Source organism: Hippoglossus stenolepis, chromosome 3 (assembly GCF_022539355.2).
Source record: "Hippoglossus stenolepis isolate QCI-W04-F060 chromosome 3, HSTE1.2, whole genome shotgun sequence".
Lineage (NCBI taxonomy): Eukaryota > Metazoa > Chordata > Actinopteri > Pleuronectiformes > Pleuronectidae > Hippoglossus > Hippoglossus stenolepis.
In genome coordinates, this window is record NC_061485.1 from 19,376,978 (window position 1) to 19,404,417 (window position 27,440).

The following is a 27,440-nucleotide window of genomic DNA, read 5'->3' on the forward strand; positions in this document are numbered from 1 at the left end:
AAGAAAGAATGACTGGCAGCAGAGCAGAGAACAGAGATTATACACAGGAAACAAGACTGGACCATCAAATTGGTAAATATATATATCTATCAATTTATGAGGTGGGGGTGGGGGTGAAAAGGTGTAATTATTAATAATAAGTGTACTTTGGTGACTAGTTCGCAGGTTGCTTCAAACACAGCAGGGAACACTGATAAAACTGTCACTCGGACTTGAGTTGTTAGTGTAATATTGCTAATATTTTAAGTTATTGTAATTAAGAGTCATGTATTGCCCCCCTGGTTCCAGTGCAGCTGATGGAACACTCGTGTTAATGAGCCTTGTTAGCAGAGACGACGAGTTAGCCTCCGAACTGTTTTATCTGAGGAGTAAAGGAAAGAATAAAGACGGTGGCGGAGTGTTTTTTACACACTGACAATCACAGAACCTTGTAAAAAGCAGAAACTCTTCCCTGTGGTCTCTCCTCTCGCTGGTTGGGTCTTTTTCCTCTTTCTTATTTCGCTCGAACGCAACCAGCAGAGGGCGGAGGGACGACTTCCGCTTCCCTCGAGGCCGACCAATGAGCTTCCAGGACACTGGAGGGGTGGGCGGGACCTGACCAAACGGGAACATGGCGGCGTCCTTAGATGATGATTTGGAGTTAAACAACCAGGATTACTACTCTCTGCTCAACGTCAGGAAAGAGGTGCGTTTCTATCTTTGTTTCACAACGATCCGCGACGACGATGGCGATTTCCCGGGGCCGTGACGGTCGGTTAGACCTCCAAAGAGAGAGTCGGTGCATCACCGCTGTGTTGAGTAGCGGTCTTCTCCATCAGCACCATGATCCGTGGAGCGGCTGCTGCTGCAGAGTCATGGACCAGCAGGGTGTTAAAACATGCACTGTACACGATGCACGCGTGTATAATGTTTGCACGGATACCATGTGTGCACCTCCGCAGGGCACGATGGGGGGTGATTATGAGGCCTGAGCAGGACCTACACTTGTTCATCTGGATAACGTTGGGTAGCATGGGGACTGAGGCAGCCTGACAGGAAGACATTCACCGGTGGCTGTTTCTCAGCTTCTCCTGAATTGGCTGATTTAATGTAGCAGTGTCCCACCGGCACTCTGGAGGGGTTTCTGAAAGGATCAGTCAACTGAATGCAAATCAGTCTGCAACAATTCTGACAATCAAAAAGTGTATGATTAAGTGAACGAATGAACTATAGGTTGCAACCTCTCAAGCCTCGTGAAGACATCCTGCATTAGGTATATGATTTAATTGGTCTGGACTGGTGTTTAGACAAAACCAAGCTATTTAACGACCTTTTACAAACCAGGGAATTAGTCAGTTATTCACCAAAGCACACGGTGGATTAATCGGTAATGACAGTAATTGCTAGCTGCAGTCCTCAAGGAGTGAAACCTGTCCTCTCTCTAATTACAGGCTACGTTGGAGGAGCTGAAGGCGTCGTATCGGAGGCTGTGTATGCTCTACCACCCTGACAAACATCGAGACCCGGAGCTGAAGAGACAAGCCGAGCAGCTTTTCAACCAGGTGCACCAGGCGTATGAAGGTAAATGGGATTTAAACCGTTTAATTCTTAATTGCCATTCAACTTGGGGGAAAAAATGATTACAGCTGAAATTGAAAGCAGCGACCTCTGCATAAACTAAACGGTGACCTCTCTCTTTCCCCTCAGTGCTGACTGACGCTCACTCCAGAGCCATCTATGACATCTTTGGCAGTAAGGGGCTGGAGGTGGAAGGATGGGAGGTGTGTGTCGTCTTTTTATCTCACGTTTGAGTGGTTTCGCCCCAAACATTACACATTAAGTGTAAATATATTTGCAATATCTAATGATGATGATGCTGTGTAGGTGGTGGAGAGGAAGAGAACTCCAGCAGAAATACGAGAGGAGTACGAGAGGCTGCAGAGAGAAAGAGAGGAGCGGAGACTGCAGCAACGAACCAACCCAAAGGTTCTTTCAGTCACATCTGCATCACATCCCTTTGCCACAGTCACTACTTTCACTGTATTTCTCGTGTGGGCCTCTACTTGTATGGGAAGTGGGATTCCTGCTGTGAGGCGACAGTGCTAACCACTTAGTTTGTGGATCGTTTCTACATTTACTTTATCATGCACCCTATATTCTACCTTTTTTCATAATTCATTCTTTCAATCCCTTACCTTCACGCATTTTTTTTTTCAGGGCACCATCAGCGTTGGTGTGGATGCAACAGACCTGTTTGACCGCTACGATGAGGACTTTGAAGAGTTGCCAGGAGGAGGCTTTCCTCATATCGAAATTAACAAGATGCACATTTCTCAGTCCATAGAGGTATGACCGAACACACTCACGCAGCATTTACCTCCGGCAAGACTTCTTATCTGGGTCAGGATCACTGGAGTATTCTCTGTTTTATCAGACATCTCTTCTTTCTCTCTCCAGGCTCCTCTGACCAACACTGACACAGCAGTGCTGTCTGGTTCACTCTCTACACACAATGGGAATGGAGGGGGCAACATCAACATGACTGTGCGAAGGGTTACTTCAGCCAAGGGCTGGGGAGAGGTACACACATACGCACACATGCATGCAATATATAAAGCACAAATATGTCCTCCAACCTGAAGAGGCCTTTTAAAGCATGAATGTCAAAATGGGACAAAACCGATTTGGTTAGTGATGTAGGTACATTCAGTCCTCCCTATATGTACATATGTCTCTGCAGGTGGAGTTCGGTGCTGGAGACATACTTGGGCCTCTCATCGGGTTAAAGGTGTTTCGCAATGTCACTGCACGGTGGTAAGGTCCAGCTGTTTGACATGTGGAACAATAGCACTTACTGTATGAACAGAAGAACCAGATTCTCCCTCTCTTTAATTTAGTCTCGTATTAATCTCTTTGTCTTTTCTCTGTCCAGTTTCTTGACAGCCCAGTGTGGGTTGCAGTTCTCTCCTCGAGGCCTGCGACCGAGCTGCTCTCTGATGACAGCACGCCACCTGGACCAGAACACCATGGGCTACCTTCAGTGGCGCTGGGGGCCCAATAGCGCCATGACCACCAGCCTGGTCCGAGACACAAAGAGCAGCCACTTCACTTTAGCTCTGCAGGTGCACACAAATACATTCACCAATACTGCCACTGTCTGTCATTAGGATGAATACATCACAGTATGGTAACTGAACATTTCTGTACTTAACCTTGTTTTCTTCTTTAACACTATGAATGCTTTTTGTGGTCTCCCCACCCCACCCTCTTATAGCTGGGTGTGCCTCACTCCTACCTGATGATGAGCTACCAGTACAAGTTCCAGGATGAAGACCAGACCAAAGTCAAAGGCTCTGTCAAGTAGGTCTGACATAATAATTCTTCTCTCTTTAAAAGGATCAGGATTATGAGCAAATATGCTGATTATGATTTCCACATCAGGGCAGTTTGAAGGCAAACTGAACACCAGCAGAAAAACTTGTTTTTGCTGACCTCTAGTAGAAGTGCAGCTCACCCTGGCATCCCTGCTGGGTGTGGTCAGATGTGCACCTCTTTGCTTTTCTACCTGGTTTCAATTTTGTTCTTTTTTTAGAATTGTGAAAGTTTAAAAAAAATAATATTTAGTCATTTTCAGGAATATTTTTGTTTTCGTATCCCGTTGAAATAAAAAAAACAAGTTTTGTGATCATGACTGAAGAAAACAAGATAACTTCGTTTTCATGGCCTTGTACATCAAATATCCTTTATAAACCATTTAATAACGTGACTTGAAAATCATAACTTAATTGACTTGAGTGCTTTCCATAGACGGGGGAAATAGAAGACCATGACAGGACATAGGCAGCATTAAAATAGCAGCAGTAAGCAGTTACACCATCCATCCATTATCTATACAGCTTATCCTTTAAGGGTCATGGGGGCGAACAATCTGCCTGTGTTTGGACTGTGGGAGGAAGCTGGAAAAAACCCACACAGACACGAGGAGAACATGCAAACTCCACACAGAAAGCTGGGATTCAAGCCGGGGAACCTTCCTGCTGTGATGGGACAGTGCTAACCACTGTGCTACTGCAACTACACCCCATAGGAGAAAAATATATTAAAAAAAGGATCCTTACTATAAAAATAATCAAACAATCAAGTCAATTTACAAGAAAAGAAAGAAAACATGCACGTGGCTAAAACTGCCGTTAGACACAAAAGCTATATTTGATCGCTGAGCATTTCAATCCAGTTCAATTGGCTGTTTACTCTGTCTCATTCCGCGCATGTTATTGCCTTCAATAGCTCAGCTCCATGTCTCTGTTCACTCCTGGCTCCCTCTCTCTCCAGGACAGGCTGGTTTGGCACCGTGGTGGAATATGGAGCAGAGAGGAAGATCAGCAGACACAGTGTCCTGTCAGCCACTGTCAGCGTCGGCGTCCCGCAGGGAGTCACGCTCAAGATCAAGTACTCGCCATCCCAAAACATTACCTCACTCCACTGCTCGTCCCTGTCTGATCTGTGATTATCTAATTCACGTGCATGTTTGTGCTGGTGTTTACATGCAGGTTGGCGCGTGCCAGTCAAACCTACCTGTTTCCGGTCCACCTGACGGATCAGCTGCTGCCCAGTGCCGTCTTCTATGCCACCGTGGGACCCCTTCTGGTTTACTTGGCCATCCACAGACTGGTTATCATCCCGTATACACATGCACAGAAAGAACAGTCAGTACAGCTCCTCAGTCAGCATCCCTCTTTGTCAGAGCAGATAATCAATTTGACCTAAATAAACATTCTTCACGATTCAGAGGGAATTTAATACATTTCCTTACTAATAATCAAGTTTACGGTTACGTGTCTTTTAATGTAATTTGTGTTAGTATAATAAAGAGTTAAATCTTGAAACTTTGTTCTTAAGCTGAAGGCAACTCTATCCCCCCTGACTTGGGCAGACGTGCATCTTTTCAGCCGTGGGTGTCGTTAGTACTAGAGAGGGTTTTGCTCGTCTCTGATGAATCCTAGCGGGCGATTGTTGATGTCTGTCTGTGTGCTTCACAGAGATCTGGAGCTGCAGAGGAAGAGCTCCGCCACAGACATCGCCAAGAAGAAGCAGGAGGCAGAGTCTGCTGTGAGCACTCACACACTCAACATGCAAACACACACGTATTCATTGTGTGTGTCTGTGTGTGTGTAGGGGATCATTGTTTCTGGGCTCAGCTCTCCTCATCTTGTCTGAAAACCTCTCTCTCCTCCCTTATCCTATTCCTATTTCACTCTCTCTCCTCCTCCTCTTACTCCCTCGGCTCCTCTGTAGGTTCTGCTGATGCAGGAGTCTGTGAGGAGAGTCATAGAAGCAGAAGAATCCAAGATGGGTGAGGGAAGACACACACACACACACACACAAACACACACACACACACACACACACACACACACACACACACACACACACACACACACACACACACACACACACACACACACACACACACACACACACATTTACTCCCAGACATTACACCAGGGTGCGAAACTGAGAATCTTTTTAATTTGCAGCCAGACAGAACTTGGTAAAAATCCAAATGTGGAATGCATACACATTTCTCATGGTTGCTGTCAACAGCATAATACACTAGCTCCAGGATTCTGTTTAGCTAAGTCTGACTTCCATCATCTCCTGCTACGCAGCCAGACGGTGATGATGTAGCCCATCTCCACTCTGAAGTGTTACCTTGTTATGCTTGTACACCAGAGTGCACTCTCCAATAAATCAAAACTGTGACGTCAGCGTGCTAATGGATTTCATGTTATATTAATGTAGAGAGAGCGGATCATTATTTGGACAGCTGCTCTATGGGATGTGTTCAGGTACCTTATAGACAATGATGCAAATTGCTCCATATTGTTTATATCAAGCAAACGTAGTACATACGACTGTTGTTACCTCCGCCAAGGTTGTTTTCACCCCTGTCCGTTTGCTTGTTGGATTGTTATCAGGATTACACAAAAACTACTGGGGGGATTCCAATGAAACTTGGTGTAAGGATGTGGTATGGGTCAGGGAAGAACCCATACAATTTTGGTGCTGATTTTTTTCTTTAACATAGCAAGATTGGTTGTTTTATTTGACATTTTCACAGATTTCTCAGGGAATAATTCCTGGATCTTGATGAAAAAAGTTAGTCACATTTAGGGTACTATCTATGGGCACTATCTATTTAGGGCACTATCTATGAGTGTGCGAGGGGACTGTTGGGTCTTGGCAGAGGTCATTCTAGGTGTTGCATGTGTTTGCACAGCTATAGGAGGAATTTACACATATAAATATTCAGATTTCTTTAAATTATTCCTGCATTTCTGTTTGAATAATATCATACGTTTACAAACATTACACATATCGTTTATCACGGTCTAGGCTTGATCATCCTGAATGCCTGGTATGGAAAGTTTGTGTCAGACACCAGCCAGAAGCAGGAGAAAGCCAAGGTGATCGACGTCACTTTGCCCTTGCAGTGTCTGGTCAAAGACTCCAAACTCATCCTCACAGAGGCCTCTAAGGTGAGTATGTAAGGTGTGTGTATATTCACCTGTCAGTGTATGCAACTGTGCATGAGTAAATCTACCTGTATTCATACGAGGGGTTTCTCTGTGTGCAGGTGGGGTTGCCGGGCTTCTATGACCCTTGTGTAGGAGAGGAGAAGAGTCTTAAATTGCTGTACCAGTTCAGAGGTGTGATGCACCAAGTCATCTCTGCAGACGCCGAGCCTCTACGGATACCCAAGCAATGTTAGTGTGCAGCCACTTTACCTTATTACCACTATTATTATTCTGTCGCTGTGCGCTAATTACAAAATGGCTAAAGCCTGTATGCTTTATTGCTGTATTGTTGTTTTTGTCTTTTCAGCTCACAGAATTGAAGCCGAGTCGTAGGAGCTCAACGCTGTTGAGGCACCAGAGGGCAAACGCTGATAAAACAGACTTTGTGTGAACAGACGAACCCATGAACGGAGGGAACACATGAAAAATACCTCGGTTTCTCTCCTCCAGTCCTCTTCTATCATAGTATTAGTGAATCTGTTTATGGACTTCCTCCATTCCTCCCCTTCCTTGGGACCAGGAGTCAGCACAGAGTTTCTACGAGGTCTCACCAGTTGAGTCTCTGGTCGACCACACCTGTCAGAGCTGCTCACCTATCTGCCTGCTGCTGGAGATCTGAGATTGGCCCTCAACATAGTTTAACATGTACACAGAGGGACCTGTGGTCACTGCGGATGTGGTGACTGTCCCCTTTCGACGGTGAGCTAAATGTGCACAGATGCATTTAATAATGTTTCTTGATATTTGTCATGACAGGTATAGACATATAAGCTGTGCTGTAATTTTACCCCTTATCATTGTCGTCTTTGTCCTGTATGTTTTAACACCCTGGTAGTTTTAAGCCTAATAATGTTATAACTAACCAGTCATGCAAATGTTTAGAGTAACACTATGCAGGATCACGTCTTCATGTCTGTGGACCCGGGGTCGGCCATGTAACTCCACGTTTTTGTTTTTGTTAACTTGTTGAAAATGTCTCCTGCTAATTTATTTTGCCTTTCATCGACATGTCTGCATCTGATTAGGACGCCAGTCAGCAGACACAAACTGGTGCTCGAAACTTGTATCTGGTTGGGTTTGGATTTGGAAATATAGGGAGGGAAAGTGTCGATGATGATCCAACCTATAGACCGTACAAAGGTGGACGATGCATCTCCACTTCCTCCAACTATCCAGAAATGAAGCTAAAATGCCCGGATACGAACGCTGCCATCTTGCACATTTGAAACCAGAGTCTGTGCAGTAGCAATCCATAGAAGGAGCCACGGTATCGAGTTCCCCTCATCACTGTCAATCATTACATTTCACCCTGATTTTATAGCATCAAATAGCTAATTATAACCAATCTTACCAGAAGAAATGACATGCATCGATGTGATAAGAACTATCTAAAATGACAGAAACCAGCTTTGAGAAAAATGTATTTAATGTGTACTTTTACTTTGGTCCGTGTCCCATCCAGTAACATGGGGCAGTGGGGATTTATGACCTGTACTGCTTTGGCTTTACTTTTGGCGAGCAGTCATGTCGTCCATCTTCGTAAACGATCCATGATCCAACAAAGGAGAGACAGGCTTGAATTCTTTACACAGATTTTATTTTCTTACATCTCAGACTACACTGCAGTTCAAAGACACAAAATCCACATGGGTTTGATTTGTGTGTGTTTATTGATTATGTCCGTGCAGTTGCAGCCTAAACTTGCAAAACTTTTTTTTTATCTTTACTATAATTTTTTGTTATGGAGTGAAGGCTATAGTTTGTGCATCACTGGTGTGTATATCTGGCAGACAGCCAGTGATAACAGTAACTATGGATTTAAAATGTATTTTTCAAATGGGGATATAAATGAAGGATCTTTTTTGTTGTTGGGATGCGACCACTAGAGGGCGTAGATCAACACTGTCTTTGCTGCTGAAGAGGTCACTGCCAGACAATAACTTGTGACTGGAGCAGATCTGAGCCACAGAAATCATTTTACTGTAGATGTTTTACTGAGTATATGTGAACTTGGGGTTGCAAAACAGGAATGTGCATCATTTCTGTCCCATATCTTTTAATTTGATATTACCCTTTGATTTTTTTAATCTATATTCTGAGTTGAATTCATCTGAAATGCAGTGCCACTTCTTATACATACATCTATTATGTAATGTATTAGATGCTTAAGTGATAATCTAACCCTCTTGTAACCCACCCTTGGTCGCTATTTTTTGAGTGAGGTGAAGCTGACATGAAATCTTGTATCCTATAATGCACTTTCTTTTGAGATGTAGGTGTTGTAGCACAGATGTCCCAAAGTTTATTGCCTATACGAATCTGTATTTGTGTCAGTAGTTAAAATGGTTTTAACTGGAGGTGGATTGGCACTGTAACTGCAAAGGGAAGAGTGAGAGTTAGTTGTTCCTCATTTTATCTGGGAGCGCTGTAATGAACCATGATCCCTGTACACTCGACTGTATGATAGAAACTATACAAGTATTTTACTGAAAACAATATTTTGCACAAAATGTACAGTATTTAAAGCAAAACTGTGTCTACTTGGGAAGTTGTGCTGAATCTTTTAATAGCTCTTCATCGAACTCTATTGTGCAGCAGTGATTGGTCCTTTTCTGTCTCCTGATAGATTCTGATTTTGCCATTAGTGGCAAATTAATGGGACGTCTGTCTATATAGTGATAGTTGTCTTAACTTTAAGTCGCAGTTACAGCAGCCATTTTGCACTGAATGTTTCTAGTTTTGTCTCCTTTTGAATTTTGAGTTTGCTGTCAAGTATTTTTACAGGTCGGCTCTGCTCTAGTGCCACCATGAGGCCGGCAGAAAGACTGCACCCTGCTGTTGCTTCCCAACCCATCATCCAAACTGACCCCCGTTATGTAAATGTGCTGAATGGTTGAGGAGCCTGTATTCTCTGTCCTGTAAAGAAAACAGTAAACGTGAAGGGGGAAAAAAACATGTGTGGTGTTTGATTTTAACAGCGTCATAGAAGAATATGCACTAACACAGAAGGTTAAAATGGTAACTCTTTATTTACAATAGTTTACAATAGTTTCACAGAAACAGTTTGCACCACAGTACAGACAACGCTTTCTCAATAAGAGGATAGGACAACCCAGGATCAGAATAAACGAGCTGTTTCACAATGAGCATTGTTGACGTTATTAATCCGCAGACTAACGTTAGGAACTTGTTGTGCCTGAAGGCATCTTCAGGTTCTCCTCAAGACATGAACGTCCTGAGAAACAGCAAATGATTTCAGGTCTTGAAATGCCTTTAAAAAATAAAAACACACATCAGGACCTGGGTGTTTGCTGGGTAGGAACCAGTTAACCTACATTTGTAAATACCAGCAGACAGATGAAAAGTCTTGTTCTTACAAACCAAACATTCGTCGTGTGTGTTAGTCGTTCCCTGGTCAAGTCATTGATTCTGCATTGTAAAACCCATCCCGGACTAATATCCAAGGTTGTGAGTCTAAAATCTGTTACTCTACAGTATGGCTTTTGTATAATCAGTAACATGTAGCCTACACAGACAGGCCCAACAGCAGATGGCACATGAATATCAAAGCTTAAAATCTTTCCTCCAGATTACAGCAAGTTTTATGGGAAAAATGTGTCCTAAACTTGCTGCATATGGAAGTAACTAAATACTGCTGTGAAAATCTTAGCAAGAGGTGGTAAGAGACTGGGGTCTGTTCTTCTGATCTGACCCTTCAGAGACAAACATAACAAACTGACCCTGCCCACAGTACTATGCTGATATCCATTTCTCAATCTTACAAAAGACCTAAAACCATAGGGCTTAGTTGAGACAAGTCATAGCAGCACTTGCAACACCCTCGCAGTGTTAACCATTCAAACAAACACACTCCCATGCATAATGTCAACTGGACACTTGAGAGAATCTCTAACACCACTATTCCAGTTACGATAACTTTTTCTGTGTTGATACTCTTATAGGACGGCCACAGGGGATTCCCTTCTATAAATATATTTGTCTCTGAGTTCAGCATGAAACATTTGAAAACTGAGGAAACGTTAAATAACTGTTTGTGAACAACACAACTCTCTAACCCTGTCCTGAAATGCAGCAAAATCATATTGACCACATACAACAGAAGACACCTTTACTGAGAGCTGTCCCGTTATCTGAATCTTGTGGATTATCTGGGTCTTTTCAAACTGTAAAATAACAAATTACTTTTATAGGAAAGAACTTCTGATGACATAAGAACCCCATTTGAACAGCGTGAAAAAGCTCCACTTGTAGTCAAGCAACATCTTGATTCCGAGGCTGGAAGACAGCTTGTGAAGTAAAAGGAACAAGCGTTTAGTTCAGTTGTAGGGGCTTAAAGCTTCTGTGATATTTTTTGCACAGTGTCATAAATAACAAAACAGAACAGACAGATGAAGCAGATGCAGACTCCAGTCTCTTATCATACATCTTTGTTCTATTAGTTTATACCTCAGCTTAACACTATAGCACCATCTGAAGCAATTAACACAAGGCTTAACTTATTTTCTGTTTATAAACGGTTAATTATGTAACGTTTTTAGAGGCATCTTAGAGAAATAAAATCCATTTTCATCAGAAAGACATACCTGTCCCTGTGACAGAAAGGTCAGATGGATTTTAAACTAAGAAAAAAAGTGAGAAAAAGTGCAAACAGTCTTTCCCACAGATCCCAGCATGCACCATAGTGGGTGGCAGTTGTGAGGGTTTTCTCTCTATATGGCAGTTCAAATTTTTCCAGTGTTCACGAGACACCAAGTCCCAACAGTAGCGGTTTGCTGCTATGCTAATATCATCTACAGACAAACATCTATTCAGTGATTGCCTTACGCAGAGTCTGTAGGGAAGCAGAAACAAACCTCGGTAAATCTAAAATAGCACTCCAACTGTATTCAAATGGAATAAGGATTTGGGATAGGTCCACCAAAAGTGTATATAGAAAATGTGGGTTCATGGCTGACCATGAGGGACAGAGACTGAAGGGTCCAACACCTGATACTGAGGAGGGGTCAGTCCAACAGGTGGAGAGTATCAGGAGAGGAAGTGGTAAGAGTTCATGGTTCAGATTGAGGTCAATCTAGCTGGTGCTTGCGCGGGCCCATGCGGGAGCGGTGGGAGCGGCGGGCATCTGGGACTCCATGTGTCTCTTGGCAGCTATGGCAGACATATGTCTCTGGCACGTGGCTCTTGCGGATCTTGGCGCAAGAAAGGTGGATCCAGGTGTTGCACTTGTTACACTCGATCATGGCCCGACCCGCAAAAGGCTTCATGCAGAAACATGTGACCAGGTCCCACGAGTCGTCATCTGAAGAGACAAGAGAGAATCCACTGAGTCAAGTTTGTCCACATTGTCAAACTTATGCCAATTCAATATACAGAACAAAACAAGGTCTCACCTGAATCTACCATGATGTCCTCATCTTCTCCTGACCCATCTTCGTCTCTAAACACCACCTGTTTCCCCTGTCGGAACACCGTTCTGCTTCCTGAAAAGCCCTCCACCTTCTGTACCTTCACCACTCCTTCCTCGATGTCTCGACCGCCCCAGTTACTGTGCTCCTCTTTGGGCTCCTCCTTGCAGGTGGACGGGCTAGGCAGATGCTGGGGGTGGAGGGGAATACTGATATCATCTTCAGGCTCTTCTTTGATCATTCGGCCACCAAAGGACACAGGGAACTGCATCTCTGGTACTGGCGAGATCTCCTGCTGAGTCTCATCGACCTCGCCAACCTGATGCTCCCTCTCCTTTCTCCTCTTCTTCTTCAGCTTGTCAGATTTCCTGCGGTCGTCTGGGTGGAGGGTGGTGATTGTTTGCTGCAGAAGAGAAAATAAAGTGTCACTTATATCAAAAGGGGTGAGAGTGAACAAGTAAAAAGGGTTAGGGTGTGATGTGACATTGATTCAACTAACATCTCTCTTGATGTGACTGGACAGTGTGGCTCCTGACTGTGGACGTTTCCTGCTCCTGTCCTGCGGGACCTTTGGAGGGCGCTGTGGGCATGAGGTCGGGGGTCCTGAGGTCCAGCCATCACTGTCAGCTGTGCTGCCTGTACTGTTGGGGGGGCTGGAACTACTACGCAGTGGAGAGTCCTGTAGCAATAAATGGACAATTGGCAGTCAGCAAGTGAAAAATCCCATCAGGAGATAAAGCTAATGTTAACATGACAATTCTTTACAAACATTCAACAATAAGACGATAATTATCAATCAGTAAATTGCCACTGAACTAAGCATTAGCCTTATATTGTAGCAACACTGTCTCAGTTTGTGTTTAGGTGAGTCAGTCCAGCAAGCTCCTGTCTCTGGACTAATCAGGAAAGTGCATGGTAATGCAGCCGGTGAAGGCAGAACAGTAACAAAGTCTGTCAGGAATGTTATTTTTAATTTAATACAGGAACTTGTGTGTACTGTTGTGGAGCAGTTTAATAAAACAGTGCCTCTTGCTTATTTGTCACAATGTTACAATCTATTTAGCATTTAGCAGTTTGCCAAATGCAGCTAGATTGCCGGTGCAGCTTCAGACTATAAAGATTTGACTATATTTAATTATTATGTAAATTGCTTTGTTTTAACTGAAAGGTTAACCATGGAGTCTCTACATATCTACTTAACTATTTTAAATTCATCCATATATTATCTCAAAGCAATTGAATCTTTGTTAATATATCGTCTTCATTCATTCACCACAAACCTCTTGATTTAATTGAAACATAGTGTAAGACTTATAAAATGCAGTCATCTATTTACTGCCGTCCTTTCATTTGATTTTGTTTTTTGTAGATGTTTCTATACATTATGTAACTCTGAGAAACATCCCTTATGTGGTCCCAAAAATATGTGCCAGCTTCGCAACAACAAAACAGGTGGTTATGTGACGATGCATGTAAAGGAACGATCGGCTTCGTTTACTCACCTCTTGGGGGTATGGGATGTAGCCGGCATAGGCCAAGACAAAAGTGCAAAACTTGTTAAAATCCTCCACTGTCCTCCTCCGTCTGAATGGCGGACTGAAACCCTGAAACACAGTCAGGTCGTTGAGACACAGGCTGTATCACACCAACACATCTCGACATGGCGTCAACACTAGGAGCTGATCGCCGCAGTCACTGATACCGAGTACTGATTCGGGACGAAGCACAACGACAACCAGCTGATTAACACGGGATGAAGTTTGATTATCTACTGGGACATTTCTTTCTGGACTCGCCTGTGAACCTCCTTTACCAACCCCCACTGATTAGCACGTTTAAAAAGACAGCTAACATTAGCTCGCTCGGCTAGCAAACACAGCAGATAAGAAACTAATGCCAAGGGGCGAGCTGCAGGCTAGCGTCGTTGGAGTTTTACCCGACGAACAAAACTATGAAGGTATAAATGACTTCGCATTGAAGACAACCAAGGAGTCTAACAAGCTTCAGTGTTGCTCAAGTGTTAGCTGACAATACACGCATGTAGCGTCGTTAGCCAACGTTAATGTTAGCATGCTCCGCAGTGATGAAGAAGTGTTTTCTTTTCGAAGAAGCCTCGAGCTAACGCTAGTTTCAAACGTGACATCAAAGTTACTAACAAAGTATCTTCTAAAAAACCGTTAACCACTCATTCACATTCAACAAATTATTAGGTTATAAATATGAAAGTTAGCTTCGCGTTTATAACTTCGGCAGCAGAAGCTACATTATGTAAACAGTAAGCTAACGCTAGGCAGCGGCTACTACACCGTGTGGTGACAGACCTCACGGTGGGGGTTTGACGTCTGCTAACATCGTTAGCCGTGACTGCAAACTACTCAGCATGAAACAGTTGCATTGAAACACTTACCTCCGACTGAAATGCGTGAGGTGTCGACGGGTCGATGTCATCCATCTTTACCGAACACCCGACCACCTGGCGTTTCGATACCGTGACAGTCTACAGCGGCGGGCTGCTCGATGCCACCATAGACACCGAGTACACCGAGCTAACACCGAACGCTGAAGCTAACGTTAACGGTACCGATGCTAAACTCGAAGCAACAGCGCTCACTCAGTTTGCCACCAGCGAGAACATGGCTTGGACCAGCAGCCACTGATCCAGCGTCAGCAAGTCGGGTCAAAGTTGTAAAAAAAACGTGTCTCCCGTGGACGATTCTACTGCGTGTCCATCGACCTCCTGCCCGGTACAGTCTCCGTTTCACCCAGTGAACTGACGGCAATCGCCGCTGCTGCTGGGGGGAGCGGTTCACTTCAGCTGTCACTCCTCTCTTCTTCTTCTCCTCTGTGTACATGGCAGCGAGTGGACGAAAAAGACGCATTACCGCCCCCTTTTGGTGTGGAGCCTGTGTCAGGTTCTTAACATGGACTGTATATTATCTGAGTGAATGAATGAATAAATAAATAACACCCTCCAGACATGTTTAAAGATGCATGGAATGTAAAATAAATAAAAATAATTTACTACTGGACACAGTACTTTCTTCTTCTTCTTCGAAAACACACAAATACACAAACACTCTGTGAGCCTGTGAAGTATTACACCACTTTCCCCCGAGATGAAGCCTTAGTTGTGTCAGCAATGTGTTTCAGGTCATTTTCTGGCCACATGACGTTGTTCCTCCTGATTAGTTTGAATGCATTTCTCTCATTGCTCTGCAAACTGAAAACTCAACACCATTCCTACCATCATCATTAAAGTACTTCACAGATGAGCTTGTTGCCTTTTTCTCTCTACATACTTTGGCCTTTACATCACTTTGGTTTGGTCTCATCACTGCAGAAATCGTAGTTCCAAAGCTTCTGGGGACTCATCTCCACCACTGCTTCTTCATGGTCTATGACCAAAGTTTGTGTAATGATGATGCCCTCATCGATTATCCCTATTTTCTAAGGTCCAGGATTTTCTACCATAGACTGCTCTCTGGTTTTCATTTCGGTTTATCCCTTTTAACAGGCACAGTCTTCACAAGGGAATCCCAAGGATAAACCCAAGAGTAGACATTTGGAGCTCTTTAAAACACCTGTCATATGCATATTCAAATATTTTTGCTCATTTGAAAAATAGGTGGGTTTTCAACCACAGACTGTATATAAAGATGGACGACGCATCTCTACTTCATACAACATCCAATGCCCTATGTAGAAGTCTAAGTCCTCTGATAAACTACAGCAGTGGTCGGCAAGTGAGTCAAACCGCAGGTCAAAATCAGAGCCAGATATTTTGATCATTTGATTCTTTTTATTTCACCTATCCACTGACACAGACATGTGGTGATCTCAGTCAGCCTGTTTGGCAATTTGTCCTCTAAGTCAAAGCACCCCGTTCGTCTTGTTGCTGTAATGCTCCAGACTGAGCTGAATCGCAGACTTTTCATTTTTAATAGTTAACTCAGGTCTGTAAATTGTGTAAACCTCTGAAATAGGCAACATGCAATGTGTGAGAAAATTAATGAAATGATTCAAACGTATACATAAACCCCATATGTGAACAGCAATAAAACAAAATCTGTTTCATTTATGAAAAACAATGATTATAAAATATTCACACAGAGAGAGAGAGAGAGAGAGAGAGAGAGAGAGCCCATTCCAAACAGGCAGGACTGTGGTAACACCAAAGAAGAAGAGTGTTTTGCCGGAAGCGTGTGTTCTCGTGTTCTGGAGCTGGGAGTGTGTGCGGGAGTTCGCGGGTCGTTCGCATCTCAAGCACAACATATCTTTCAAACCTGTCCTGTTGAAAATGTCGGACAGCAGGCTCCAGAGTTTCCGGAGCTTTCTCACGGAGAGGTTCACCTCCGCGGCGGTAGAGGTGTTTGAAGAAGTGGAGACCATTATGGGGGCGTATCAAGAAGAAAACAAACGTCTGCAGAACATACTCCGCATCGTGCTCAGCCCCGACATTAATCTGCAGAAGATAGGTCTGTCACTTTGGTTTTAGCTAAGTAGCTCTAGCATAGCGGTGCTGAGTTGATGTGCTTCTGCTGTGACATACCATGAGCTCGCAGAAGTATGTCGTAAAACGTAAACAATGTGAGATCAACATTAGGAGGATAATGTAACGGTCCCGTTATATGTCATCTTGCTTAGTTTAGTAGAGAAGAATTAGTTATAATCAATGACTGATTATCAATCAATCCAGCAATGAGATTTAATTTGTACAGCACTTTTCACACAATGTAACATAATTCTTTATCAAACTAAGAATGGTCAACACACAGAGCAATCTAAGTTTAACTGACACAGCTTAAGTTGCTTAATGACAAAAGTAATTTGTCATTTTAACACTGCACTGTGTCTGCAGACCATGTATACCCAAGGCGAGGTAAGATTATAGTCAGCATATTTGTGTTTGTCTTCCCCCCCCTACAATAGATGTTGGTGTATGCACCAGAGCAACCACAGATGTCAGAGAGCAGCCACCCGAGCCGAGCACTGAGGCCGACCACGGAATTTCAGAGACGCCGGCAAAAAAACCTAAAGTAGAGCCAATTGATTGGGTCTTCGGTTTAGGATCAGAACCAAAACAGGAGCCAGAAGGAGGTGACAGCGCTGCTACCTCAGAATACATGAAAAAAGAAGATCCAGCAGAAGACGTAAACATGTCATGTGTCACTGAGACATTCAGCATTCAAGTGGAGGAGTACATCCCTGGCCCTTCTGAGACGGTCTCAGTTGGAGGCATGAATCATGACAATGAGCAAGCCTCCTCGTCGGACTCAGATTCCTCACTAACGCTAAGTGAGGAAGAAAGTGACAATGACAGTCAGGAAACTCAAAGGTATACTGTCACATCCAAGGTAAGCTTTACAAAATATTGTTGAATAAACCTTTGGTTATTTTTGTGAACGCTATTTAATTAAGTGTCAAAACACTGAGAACGCCGGTGCTTAATTATTTCTTGATCTCTTTATTTAATAAATGTTTTCTAGTAATGTGGAAAATGTGAAGAGTTGTTAGCTTTTTCCTTTAAGCTGCCTGAGTCCAACAAAATAACTAGACTTTGACAAAAAGATGCATATACAGTAGTTGCTATGACAGAACCCTTGGAAATATTCAGGAAAATCTTTTGATAAAAGCAATGGAAAACATCTCAATTCACTTAAGGACCGGAATATAATGTTTTGTTCACATGCTAGTCTTCGGAGCATAAATGATGAGTGTTTTTCTTTTCTAAAAATATGAAAATAGAGGAAGCCAGAGAATTCCTTTCAGAAAACCATGCTGGAAATACCAAGGTAAGAATGGCGGAACCGTGGCTTAAATTTCTCGATGCAGTGTTACTTGTTTGCTTAAATAGGTATTAATATTAATCTGTTTCATTCAGGATGAAGCCCCACGAACCATCAATCGCACCATCTGTCTCCACGTCGTTTTTGGACAGAATCACTGAAGCCTTTAAGGATTTTCCAGATGACGAGAAGCCTTTGATAACCAGTATGGGCCTCACGGCCGACGAGGTGTTGGTGGACAGTGCTTTTGGTAAAGTCCCGAGAGGTTGCCCCCTGTCTTACCAATGCCCTGTACCCTCAAGTAAGGATTACATGACTCATAGCAACGCCCCCCATCGGCCGGCTCTTCCCCTGCCCCATTACAGACTGCATACAGTATTGGATCTCACTGCCCAGGAGCAGGAACATATTCAAGACATGCATCTCACCAGGGAGACAGCACACTTTATGGAGTGCGCCACGCGTGATAGTAGGGAGTCTGCAGAGGAGCTGAGCAAACTGCGCCTGACCAGCTGTTTCAGGGATATCTGCAGGCTTAAACCAGGACGGGAGCAGGCGGAGCTCCTGATATCAAAGATGCGGAATAGGCGTAAATCAGCCCAGATTGATAAGGACATGAAGTCTCAAGCACTTCGCGAATACTGTCGGCATCTGCGTGTGAACTGGTATCCCTGCGGTTTGGTCGTTCACCCGAATGCTCCGTGGTTGGGCGCGCTGCCTGACGGGTTGGTGTACGACCCCAGCAAGAATCACGGTTTCGGGCTGGTGCACATCAAATACATTGGCTTGCGAAGCTTCGTTACGTGTAGATTCCTGGTCTGCCGGGACGGAGTGTTGACACTGAATAGGAGCCACCGGGTATACTGGAACATCCAAGGAGAGATGATGGTGACGGGTGTGTGGTGGTGTGATCTGTTTGTTTTCTCCAGAGATGATATACTGGTTCAACGCATCTATCGGGACAGAGTTACCATCAATATAATGACGGAGAAGTTGCACAATTTCTTTTTCCGTCACTACATGCGAAGTCTGTTATACACCAATGACAGAGTGTCTGTGGCATCATCACGCTGCTGAACACACAACATGCTCCTCTCAGGTGCTTGAAGTTGAGTTTCACTAATGTTCTACTGGTATTGTTACCTCCACCAAGATGGTTTGGTTTTCTCCCCTGTTTGTTTGTCAACAGGCTTAGACAAAAACTTCTGAACAGTTTTTCACAAAACTTGGTGGAAGCATGGGGCATGGGCCAAGAGAGAACTCCTTAAATGTTGGCACTTCTCCAGTTAAAGGGTTGGATCCAGATATTTTATTTAGTTTTTGTTAACATTGCGTGATGGGACTTTTTCAACATTTTCCCCACCGAATAAAGCATCGATCTTGATGAAAAAAGTTGGGCACGTTTAGAGGACTGATATCTGGTACTGGTGTGAGCTCTTCTACACGCTGATTCACCCCGTTCTGATTGGTTCTTTAGAATGTGTCTGTAGTAACTTTGTGTTATTGTTTGTGTGTTATTTAAATGAAGAACACATTACATTTTGGTGTGAAGACGAATCGGGACAGATCCAGGATTTTATGTTTCACTTTTACATTGTGAGTTAGGACGTGTTCTTTTCAAATAAATATATTTGTTCTAATATAAACGGTTTATGATCATTTCTGTGTTTGTTCGTGTCACATGTGACAAAGTGACGTTTTCATTAGGATATTTCTACACATGCAGCACTGAGCTCTCAGCAATGACGACATGAAGCTGAAGTAAACAAACCACGAGGGTCAAGGTTTTAAATTGTCCCCTGCTCCTGAGGAGGGCGCTGTGTCCACAGAGCGGCGTCACTGAGCACAGGTCTGTGGTTCATGTCAGATAACGTAAAGTGAAACAGCTATTTAATCTGCAGGGGGACAGAACAGCTAGAATCACTTTGTCACTTTAGTCTCAGTGAGTGACAACAACCGTGAGTCAGCAGGTTGACACTGGGTCCGTCGGCTCAGTGTGATTGACCGGATGTAGTTGTCTTGAAATTGTCAGCTCTCTCTCTCTCACTGTCTCTGTGTGTGTGTCTCTCTCTCACACTCACTCGCATCTTCTGTGGTCGTCTCTCTCTCTCTCCCTCCCTCCTCTCTCTCTCTCTCTCTCTCTCTCTCTCTCTCTCTCTCTCTCTCTCCCTCTCCCTCCCCACCTCTGTCTATCTCTCTCTCTCTGTCTGTCTCTCTCACACTCGCTTCTCCTGTGATCGTGTCTCTTTCTCTCCTCGCGCGGCGCCTTTGTATTTGTTATTGTTTTTGTTTGTTGATGTGATCATGGCTGTAAATAAAACGCACGTCGGTATCGTGTACGCCTCGTTCGGTACGATCATGGGCTGTTCTGCTTTTCTGGTGTGGAACATCGTGTTCAAGCAGCCGTGGACTGCAACCATGGGAGGACTGTCAGGTAAACACTGCTGTGTGTGTGTGTGTGTGTCAGTCAGCTGGTGTTTTGTCTGTGCCATGTTCGTGTGTTTATTCCAGTCCGCAGATAAACAGCAGTGCCCTCCTCCTCAGGCTGAAGGTATTCTGCTGCTTTCTGAGCCCACTGACTGGAAACGGATCCTGTTTATAGTCCCACCATGGAGTTAGACACCTGTGTTTGAAGGACTGTAGTGATCAGTCCGATCATTTTGTCTTAAAGGTGAAAGGGATCTATTGGCAGAAAATAAATAATAATAATCCTACTGACTTTACCCCAGAATTTACCCTTTCTACTAAAATATGTTATATTTACATCGTGAGCAGGTCCTATCTAAAGAGGCCGCAATGTTTTTTACAGTAGCCCAAACTGGACAAACTACTAAACACCTTTTTGAGTTTTTATGACAACTAAAGGCTGCCACGGGTTCTCTGTCATGTTTGGAAGGCGAGGGTGAATTGAGGGGTGTTCAGCTGCAACATGACACTTCACCACTAAATGTTTCCTAAATTCTACACACTGAACCTTTAAAAAACAGTGCAGAGCATCCTGCTGCAGGTTTCACATTCTAAACTCTTTTATTGCCTTAAATGATCACAAACCTTTGTTGGAAAAATGAAAACACAACTATTATCAAATGTTATATAACCTTTATTAAAAAAAACAAAAAACTATTGCATTAATATAAAAATAGAGGCTACTCTTACCTTATCAATCATAAATTTAGTCTGTTATTATGGTATTTCCCCAAATATGCTGTAATAGAAATTATATAAAGTACAATGTCAACATTTTGCTTATATAAATGATTCATACTTCACATTCATTTAAACCGTTTTTCAAAGAATGTTTTTGTCTTTCACATTATTGAATTGAAGTGAATTTTATACTGTACTCAGCAGAATATAAACCACTGTTTGTTGGGAGGGATGGGAAATGCTTAAAGGTAAAGTGGTTGGTGTTAATGTAGAGTAAACAGTGCTGCACTAAAATGATTATATATGATCCTTCGAGTTTGGTTTTTTAAGCGTGGTTTGGATTTTACACTGTGTTTAAATCGATTTTGCATATTTGTGTAGTGTCATAAATGATGTTAGAGCTCGTTTAGAGGAGATGGTTTTATGAACAACTAGGCGACAGTCTGCCACGTGACCTTTGAGCCACAGTTGAGGTTCATATCTGTAAACTCTGCGCTCATCCGACCACAGGACGTAGTGTTATCAGTTTTTAGTGTTATTTCAAAACACCAGTTGATCATAGATCACACGGAAGTTGTTATCAAAAATTAGGGGCGGTCAAATGCTCGTAGGTGCGGAGATGTCCGTATTCTTTCACAACTGCTAAGATCAGTGACCCACACAGGTGAATTTCTCTCTGTTCTCTGACAAACAGGCAACAATATGAAATGTGTGCTTAGTTTATACACAGACATAATCCCTTTTTTGTGTTTTTGATCATCATCACGCTATCTTGAAAGTGTTACTGTCACTAAATAACCATCTGCACCAAACATTCACTGAAAAACTGAGACTGAAGCAGAGGCTGCAGTCGGATTGATACAGTTCAGGTCCCTCTGTCACAGTTTCATCCAGTTCATTGTGAAATGTTCACAGAAAAAAAACAAAGAACAAGCGAGAACAGAAAGGCAGAAGTGTGATTCAGTGATTCAGCACTTGGCAAAATGCTGTGTCATGATATTTCCAGCGGCTGTGTCATGATATTTCATGACACAGCCGCTGGAAATGCACAGTCACTCCTCAGATCAACTACTGCTATAGGATCATTTAAAAAGCTGAGAATGTTGCAGCCCATTATAATCTTATCGTTACACTGGTTTCTAGTCACTTCTGTTCAATCAGGAGACACTTCAACGTTACAGTGAAACGAACAAACATTTTTATTGTCATGCACAAAAAGAAAGTGATGGTATATGTTAAGTGTCTGTTTTGCGTTTCGACCCCAATGTGATGTGTTCAGGATGAGAGGGGGGCAAAGCAGAACGTAGAATAGGAATCCCCCCCTGAGGTCTAGACACTGGTGGCGGTCAAGGGCCCTGATATGATGATGAGTGACTCTGCTGGACTCGACCAGGGCTTTGGATGAAGACTGGAGGCGATTGGGGTGCAGGCGGTTTACAGCAGATCACTGAAATGACGGCTGACGGCGGATTTAGAGTCAGCAACAGCATGATTTGGTGGATGGGATTGTGGCAGAATCCGATTGGCCATTGAAAATAACCAGAATCAGCTAATTAATAAGCAGAGAGAGATAAAAATGTAAGTGATAGAAAATGAGGAAGTCTTCCTGAAAACATGTGTCTTTTGGTACACTCAAGAATCTGTGACAACAATGATTTCCGAGTCAGCTGCTTTCTAATAGGTTTTAAGTAATATTAAGGCTGCAGTGTGCTGATCTCTGATCCTGGATTGGTAGCAGGGGCCACACTGACCCTATAGGCGGACTGGGTATTAACCAGACACAGGCGATGCCCATAAAATACAGATCCTCTGTTAAAATCTCTGTAAAGTCAGGTATACTAATTTAAATCATAGTGAGCCACCAAGTCAGTTTATAGCCCTACAGCAAGCTCTGGCTTCACGGTATCTTAACATAAAAATGACTCCACACATTACGTGACAGTGAAGGTTACAGATTCTGAATTTGGGAGAAAGAGACTGGATTGTAATCTGTATTAGAAAGGACAAACAGTACTGCTCAAATATGAGTGAGACAACCCTGCTGGACCCCTGAGACAGTCATACACAAAGAATTATATTTTTTTGTGGCATCAAAATTAATGCTAATAATTTCAAGAGCGCTTAATATTTGTTTTTATTTCAATAGGCCTCATTGCTGCCTGAATGCCATCCACGTCTGCTTATTGTCAGACTTTAGGGCTTGTTGTAAAAAGCAACAGTAGGTTTTGAATGTGGTACCTCTTCAGAACTTTTAGTCCCTGTGTTACAATCTTTATAAACAGTCTATGGTTACAATGCAGCAATAACATGAAAAAACAATGGGGACAGAGAGTGTATTGTGTGTGTGTGGTCCTGTACTTGTATCTTTGTGAGGACTATTTTAGGCATAGACCCTACAGAGTGAGGACATTTTTGGAAAGTGAGGACATTTTGGCCAGTCCTCACTTCCTCAATGGGCTGTTTGAGGGTTAAGACTTGGTTTTAGGGTTAGAATTAGGTTTAGGTTAGGGTTAGGGTTAGACTTAAGCATTTAGTTTGGATGGTTAGGGTTAGGGTAGGGGGCTAGGGAATGTATTATATGAACGAGTGTCCTCACTAAGATAGTACAAACGTGTGTGTGTGTGTTGGAATAACATGTAAACAGAGGCAGCCTGAAGAGTTAAAAAAATTACTTTTTAAAGTGATTTAGATTTAACTGTGTGTGTGTGTGTGTGTGTGTGTGTGTTTGACTCAGGTGTGCTGGCACTGTGGGCCCTCATCACTCACATCATGTACCTGCAGGACTACTGGAGGACCTGGCTGAAGGGCCTCAAGTTCTTCTTCTTCATCGGGGTCTTCTTCTCTCTGCTCGCAGTCGTAGCCTTCATCACCTTCCTGTCTGTCGCCATCAGCAACAAAGAGTGTGAGTTCTTCTACATCGCTGTCCTGCTTCACGTATCCGTGTGTTTGTGTGTGCGCATTGTTGTTCTTTATGTGTTAATGTAGAGTTGTACAGATGTGTTACAATGTACTGGAGCCTGTGTGAAATTTTTTATGCAGCAAAGTATTCAACGCTGTGTAGTAATAGTCACAATAAACCAAAATATTACAGGATAAAGGTCTAAGCAGAGTTTCCCCACTTCAACTCAATCTGCTTTATTATGTCACATAAACTGCAGATTTCCTACAATTCCTAGAATGGCCTTAACCCTGCATCAATTAACTAAGCAATATCTCTAATCTCGTCCTCAAAACATGGTGTATGATTGCCTTTCAGTTCTTAAGGCGACTATAAATGGAGATATTGCTATTGCTGTTTCTATCTCAATTTCAAATTGTTGTCCCTCTTTTAAATGTTGAACATCAATTGTAATCCGCATTTGTCCACAATCTCGTGGGTATTTTTGTTTCATGGCTTGGGGCTTGACCCCTTAGTTACATTGCACCTCTACTCTTAAAGCTCCAGCAAACAGAAATATGCAGTAAACAATAGTATGCTTCAAAGTTTGTGTGAGGAAAGCCCCTTCATGTTTCAGCCTGACAATACCCTCGTGCAAAGAGCCAGGTCTGTACAGGAAGTGTTTCACTGACTTTAATGTGGAGGAACTAGACCAGCATCATCAGACCCCTGATCTCAACATCTTTGGAATTAAGTGGAACCGCAACTGTGAGCCAGGGCCCCATTCATCAAACTGCTAAAAGTGGTGTTTTGATGAAAGTGAAAATCTTTCTGCTTCCTGCTTCCAAAATTAAGTATAAAGGAAGTTATTTTAATTTCTTAAATGTCAGAAGTTTTAAATTTACAGAACCTCCACAGGTTGTAGACAAAGATCCAAGTGAATACATTCTAAATATATTACATTGCTGTAAATTCACATTAGTTGATGTTGGAGATACTAGGGATATCAAAAACAAATGTACTTTAAATAAATAAAAATCCCATATTTTCACAATATCATATTATATATCGGTGTGAAGTTAAAGGACATTTTTATGCCTCTGCTGATCAACATCCACGGCAGAAGGTATTATGTTTTTAGGTCGTCCCTCCATGCGTCCTGTTCATGTGAATGCAATGAAGTAATACACCACTGCAGAGAGTCTGCAGATTGCTGAATACTAATCAGTGTGTCTCCCCCTCCCACAGCCCTGAGTGACCCCAACAGTCTCTACCTGTCCTGTGTGTGGAGCTTCATGACCCTGAAGTGGTCCTTCGTGCTCGCCTTGTGCGCTCACCGCTACCGCAAAGAGTTCGCCGACATCAGTATCCTCAGCGACTTCTGATGCCATCACCAGTGACCCACTCATACTCTACTGTTCACTCACTGTGCTGACCTCTAACCCCGGAGCGTCACAGCGTGGGAGAGACAGAGGACACCAGAAGAGGAATCGGGGGAGTTTTAAATTCTGCTGTGTGTCTCACCAGGTTCTCCCCCCCAAACCTGCAGGATTTGTTGTCCACATGGCAACTTTACAGAGAAGTCACGCTCTGATTTATATGATCCTTGATAAATTTTATTATCTTTACAATATCGCACACTCAAACAAAACAACTCCAAACTATCATCTTGAACTGTCACGTTTCCCCACACTCCTCAGTGGTAATTATCAGTTGCAGTCCAGCCACTAGAGGGAGCCACTGTTCCAATATTGAAATAACATGTACAGTACATGTGCTCGACATCCCAACTTTGTAATATTACTTCTATGTGTTTTCTTTATGGTTTTTCTATACCTGTGAATCATGACAGACGTGTTGCACATCACTAGTTGCACATACATATACGAAGAAATGTGTGATACAAGGCTTTAATGTTGTACATCCAAACACTGCTTCAACAGAGCGTCAGGGTTTCGCAAAGGACAAATCTGCAACATTCAAGCAAATGTGCATATGTGCAATCCCAAATAAGCACCACATGTTTGGATTCGACATGTTTTTGAACTATTAATGGGCATTTTTTATGATGAGAATGATTTTTACATTAGTTTTATTTTAAAAGAGTAAGAAATGTCGGAAATCATAATTTTGAATATGGCTCTCAGTTTAGGGCTTTGATCTGCCACAGTTGTTTGAATGTTATTTTATATCGTCCTCATCAGAAATAATGAGATTATTTTGGTGTTATTTCCTTTAATTGTTCTATATCTCTGTTCACTGCCATGTGAGAAATGAAGCATAACAACAACGTGTAGGAGTGTGTGGTGTGTGTGTGTGTGTGTGTGTGTGTGTGTGTGTGTGTGTTTGTACAGGAGTGTGTGTGAGAGCCATGTTAATAAAAAAAAACATTTCTTCACATCTTCCTGTGCGCTGGGTCGTTTTTGCAGTGAAATCTTATAAAATAGCTTTGCCAGTGATTCGTAACTGTTCCTCTTTTATGACAAGGAATGTGTCGGCATCTTTTACAGTTTCTGTTCCTATAAAATATTAGATTAACAGAAGAAAACAAGTTATTATTTTCCCTGTGATCTTCATAGAACATGAGAAGGTGTTAAAGAAGCAGACTGAAGGTGCTACACGTGCTGTTTTTTTTTCTCTCTCTCTCTCTCTCTCTCTCTCTCTCTCTCCCTCTAAGTCTGGGTCAGGAGGGTCAGTGTCGGGCATTAGAGTGGGATTTGTGCCATGAGAGGAATGAGCCACTTTTCCCACCCACCCGAGCCACGTTTATGAAGAAAAAACACCCCACAGCATTGCAATCGCGACAGTAAATGCAGACCAATAACCTGCACTTTGAAGTCGGGCAATTATTCCATACATCCACATTTTTATTTTGTCCCTCAAAGGGAAAGTGGGGGCGGAGAGTTTTTGCTGTATGATTTTTTTTTCTTGAGGTAGCCGCCTGATAGAATCACTTTGAAGTTGATGTGAAAAATATGTGATGGAATTGTTACGGCACAATCAGCATTTGGTGCATTATTATGACTCATTAAGTGATTGGTTTGCAGCAGAATATCGGTTGAAATAAAGTTTATTCTTATTATCCGATGGAAAACACGTCTCTTTAACGCATCTCTGCAGCTGCTGAGGAAAACACACCTTCTATGGTAATTAATGAAGAAAACCTTTCATTATTTACTGGATAGATCAGTAACTTTGATCCTTTAGAAGCCATCATATCGTCACTGTTGCACTTTCTTTGTTGCTTGGCTGCATCCTTCCTCTGTGCTTTAAGGACATTTTCTTGCATCTTAATTGTGTTACAATGGTTTGTTTGTGAGCCCTCAGAGTCTCATTGCATCAAGGTAATTGCCATGTTGTGGTTAGATCACCATGGCAATATTTTTTATCTGGCCGTTATAAACTTCGACATTAAGAAACTGAAAAACAATCCAGCTCACTTTCCACTGAGCAAGCTGGGGGATGTGGAACCAAATGCATCCTATTAAGTTTATACACCATCCTGTAAAATGTGTGTGTGTGAGTGAGTGTGTGCGTGTGTGTTGTTTGTGTGGTATGTAAAGAGAGGGAGGGCTCTCATTTCACTCAATTATGGGACTCCTTTCTACTCAAATCACGGAAGGAAGTTGTCTCGAGTGTTGACTGG

At 42.8% G+C, this 27,440-nt stretch overlaps 4 protein-coding genes across 4 annotated transcripts; 3 read left to right on the forward strand and 1 right to left on the reverse strand.

Annotated features, from left to right (window-relative positions):
* Nucleotides 1-538: 538 nt before the first annotated feature.
* On the forward strand, nucleotides 539-9,510 carry LOC118105118 (dnaJ homolog subfamily C member 11). The gene is made up of 16 exons (XM_035152535.2): nucleotides 539-685; nucleotides 1,431-1,560; nucleotides 1,687-1,760; nucleotides 1,864-1,965; nucleotides 2,197-2,325; nucleotides 2,437-2,559; nucleotides 2,720-2,793; nucleotides 2,912-3,101; nucleotides 3,254-3,339; nucleotides 4,312-4,428; nucleotides 4,530-4,685; nucleotides 5,019-5,088; nucleotides 5,275-5,332; nucleotides 6,376-6,518; nucleotides 6,617-6,746; nucleotides 6,865-9,510. The coding sequence occupies exons 1-16, from the start codon at nucleotides 611-613 to the stop codon at nucleotides 6,888-6,890; spliced, it is 1,683 nt and encodes a 560-aa protein (XP_035008426.1). The 5' UTR covers nucleotides 539-610; the 3' UTR covers nucleotides 6,891-9,510.
* Nucleotides 9,511-9,567: 57 nt separating this feature from the next.
* Nucleotides 9,568-14,855, reverse strand: phf13 (PHD finger protein 13). The gene is made up of 5 exons (XM_035152536.2): nucleotides 14,391-14,855; nucleotides 13,486-13,587; nucleotides 12,483-12,662; nucleotides 11,969-12,386; nucleotides 9,568-11,877 (listed from the first exon to the last, which is right to left on the reverse strand). Exons 1-5 carry the CDS (start codon nucleotides 14,433-14,435, stop codon nucleotides 11,645-11,647), a joined length of 978 nt encoding a protein of 325 aa, XP_035008427.1. The 5' UTR covers nucleotides 14,436-14,855; the 3' UTR covers nucleotides 9,568-11,644.
* A 1,295-nt stretch (nucleotides 14,856-16,150) lies between these two features.
* On the forward strand, nucleotides 16,151-19,409 carry LOC118102469. Its single transcript, XM_035148697.1, has 4 exons — nucleotides 16,151-16,458; nucleotides 16,913-17,337; nucleotides 17,729-17,775; nucleotides 17,865-19,409. Exons 1-4 carry the CDS (start codon nucleotides 16,281-16,283, stop codon nucleotides 18,844-18,846), a joined length of 1,632 nt encoding a protein of 543 aa, XP_035004588.1. The 5' UTR covers nucleotides 16,151-16,280; the 3' UTR covers nucleotides 18,847-19,409.
* A 537-nt stretch (nucleotides 19,410-19,946) lies between these two features.
* Nucleotides 19,947-26,194, forward strand: LOC118104458 (heme transporter hrg1-A). The gene is made up of 3 exons (XM_035151341.2): nucleotides 19,947-20,203; nucleotides 23,651-23,818; nucleotides 25,043-26,194. Exons 1-3 carry the CDS (start codon nucleotides 20,074-20,076, stop codon nucleotides 25,177-25,179), a joined length of 435 nt encoding a protein of 144 aa, XP_035007232.1. The 5' UTR covers nucleotides 19,947-20,073; the 3' UTR covers nucleotides 25,180-26,194.
* The last annotated feature ends 1,246 nt before the right edge of the window (nucleotides 26,195-27,440 follow it).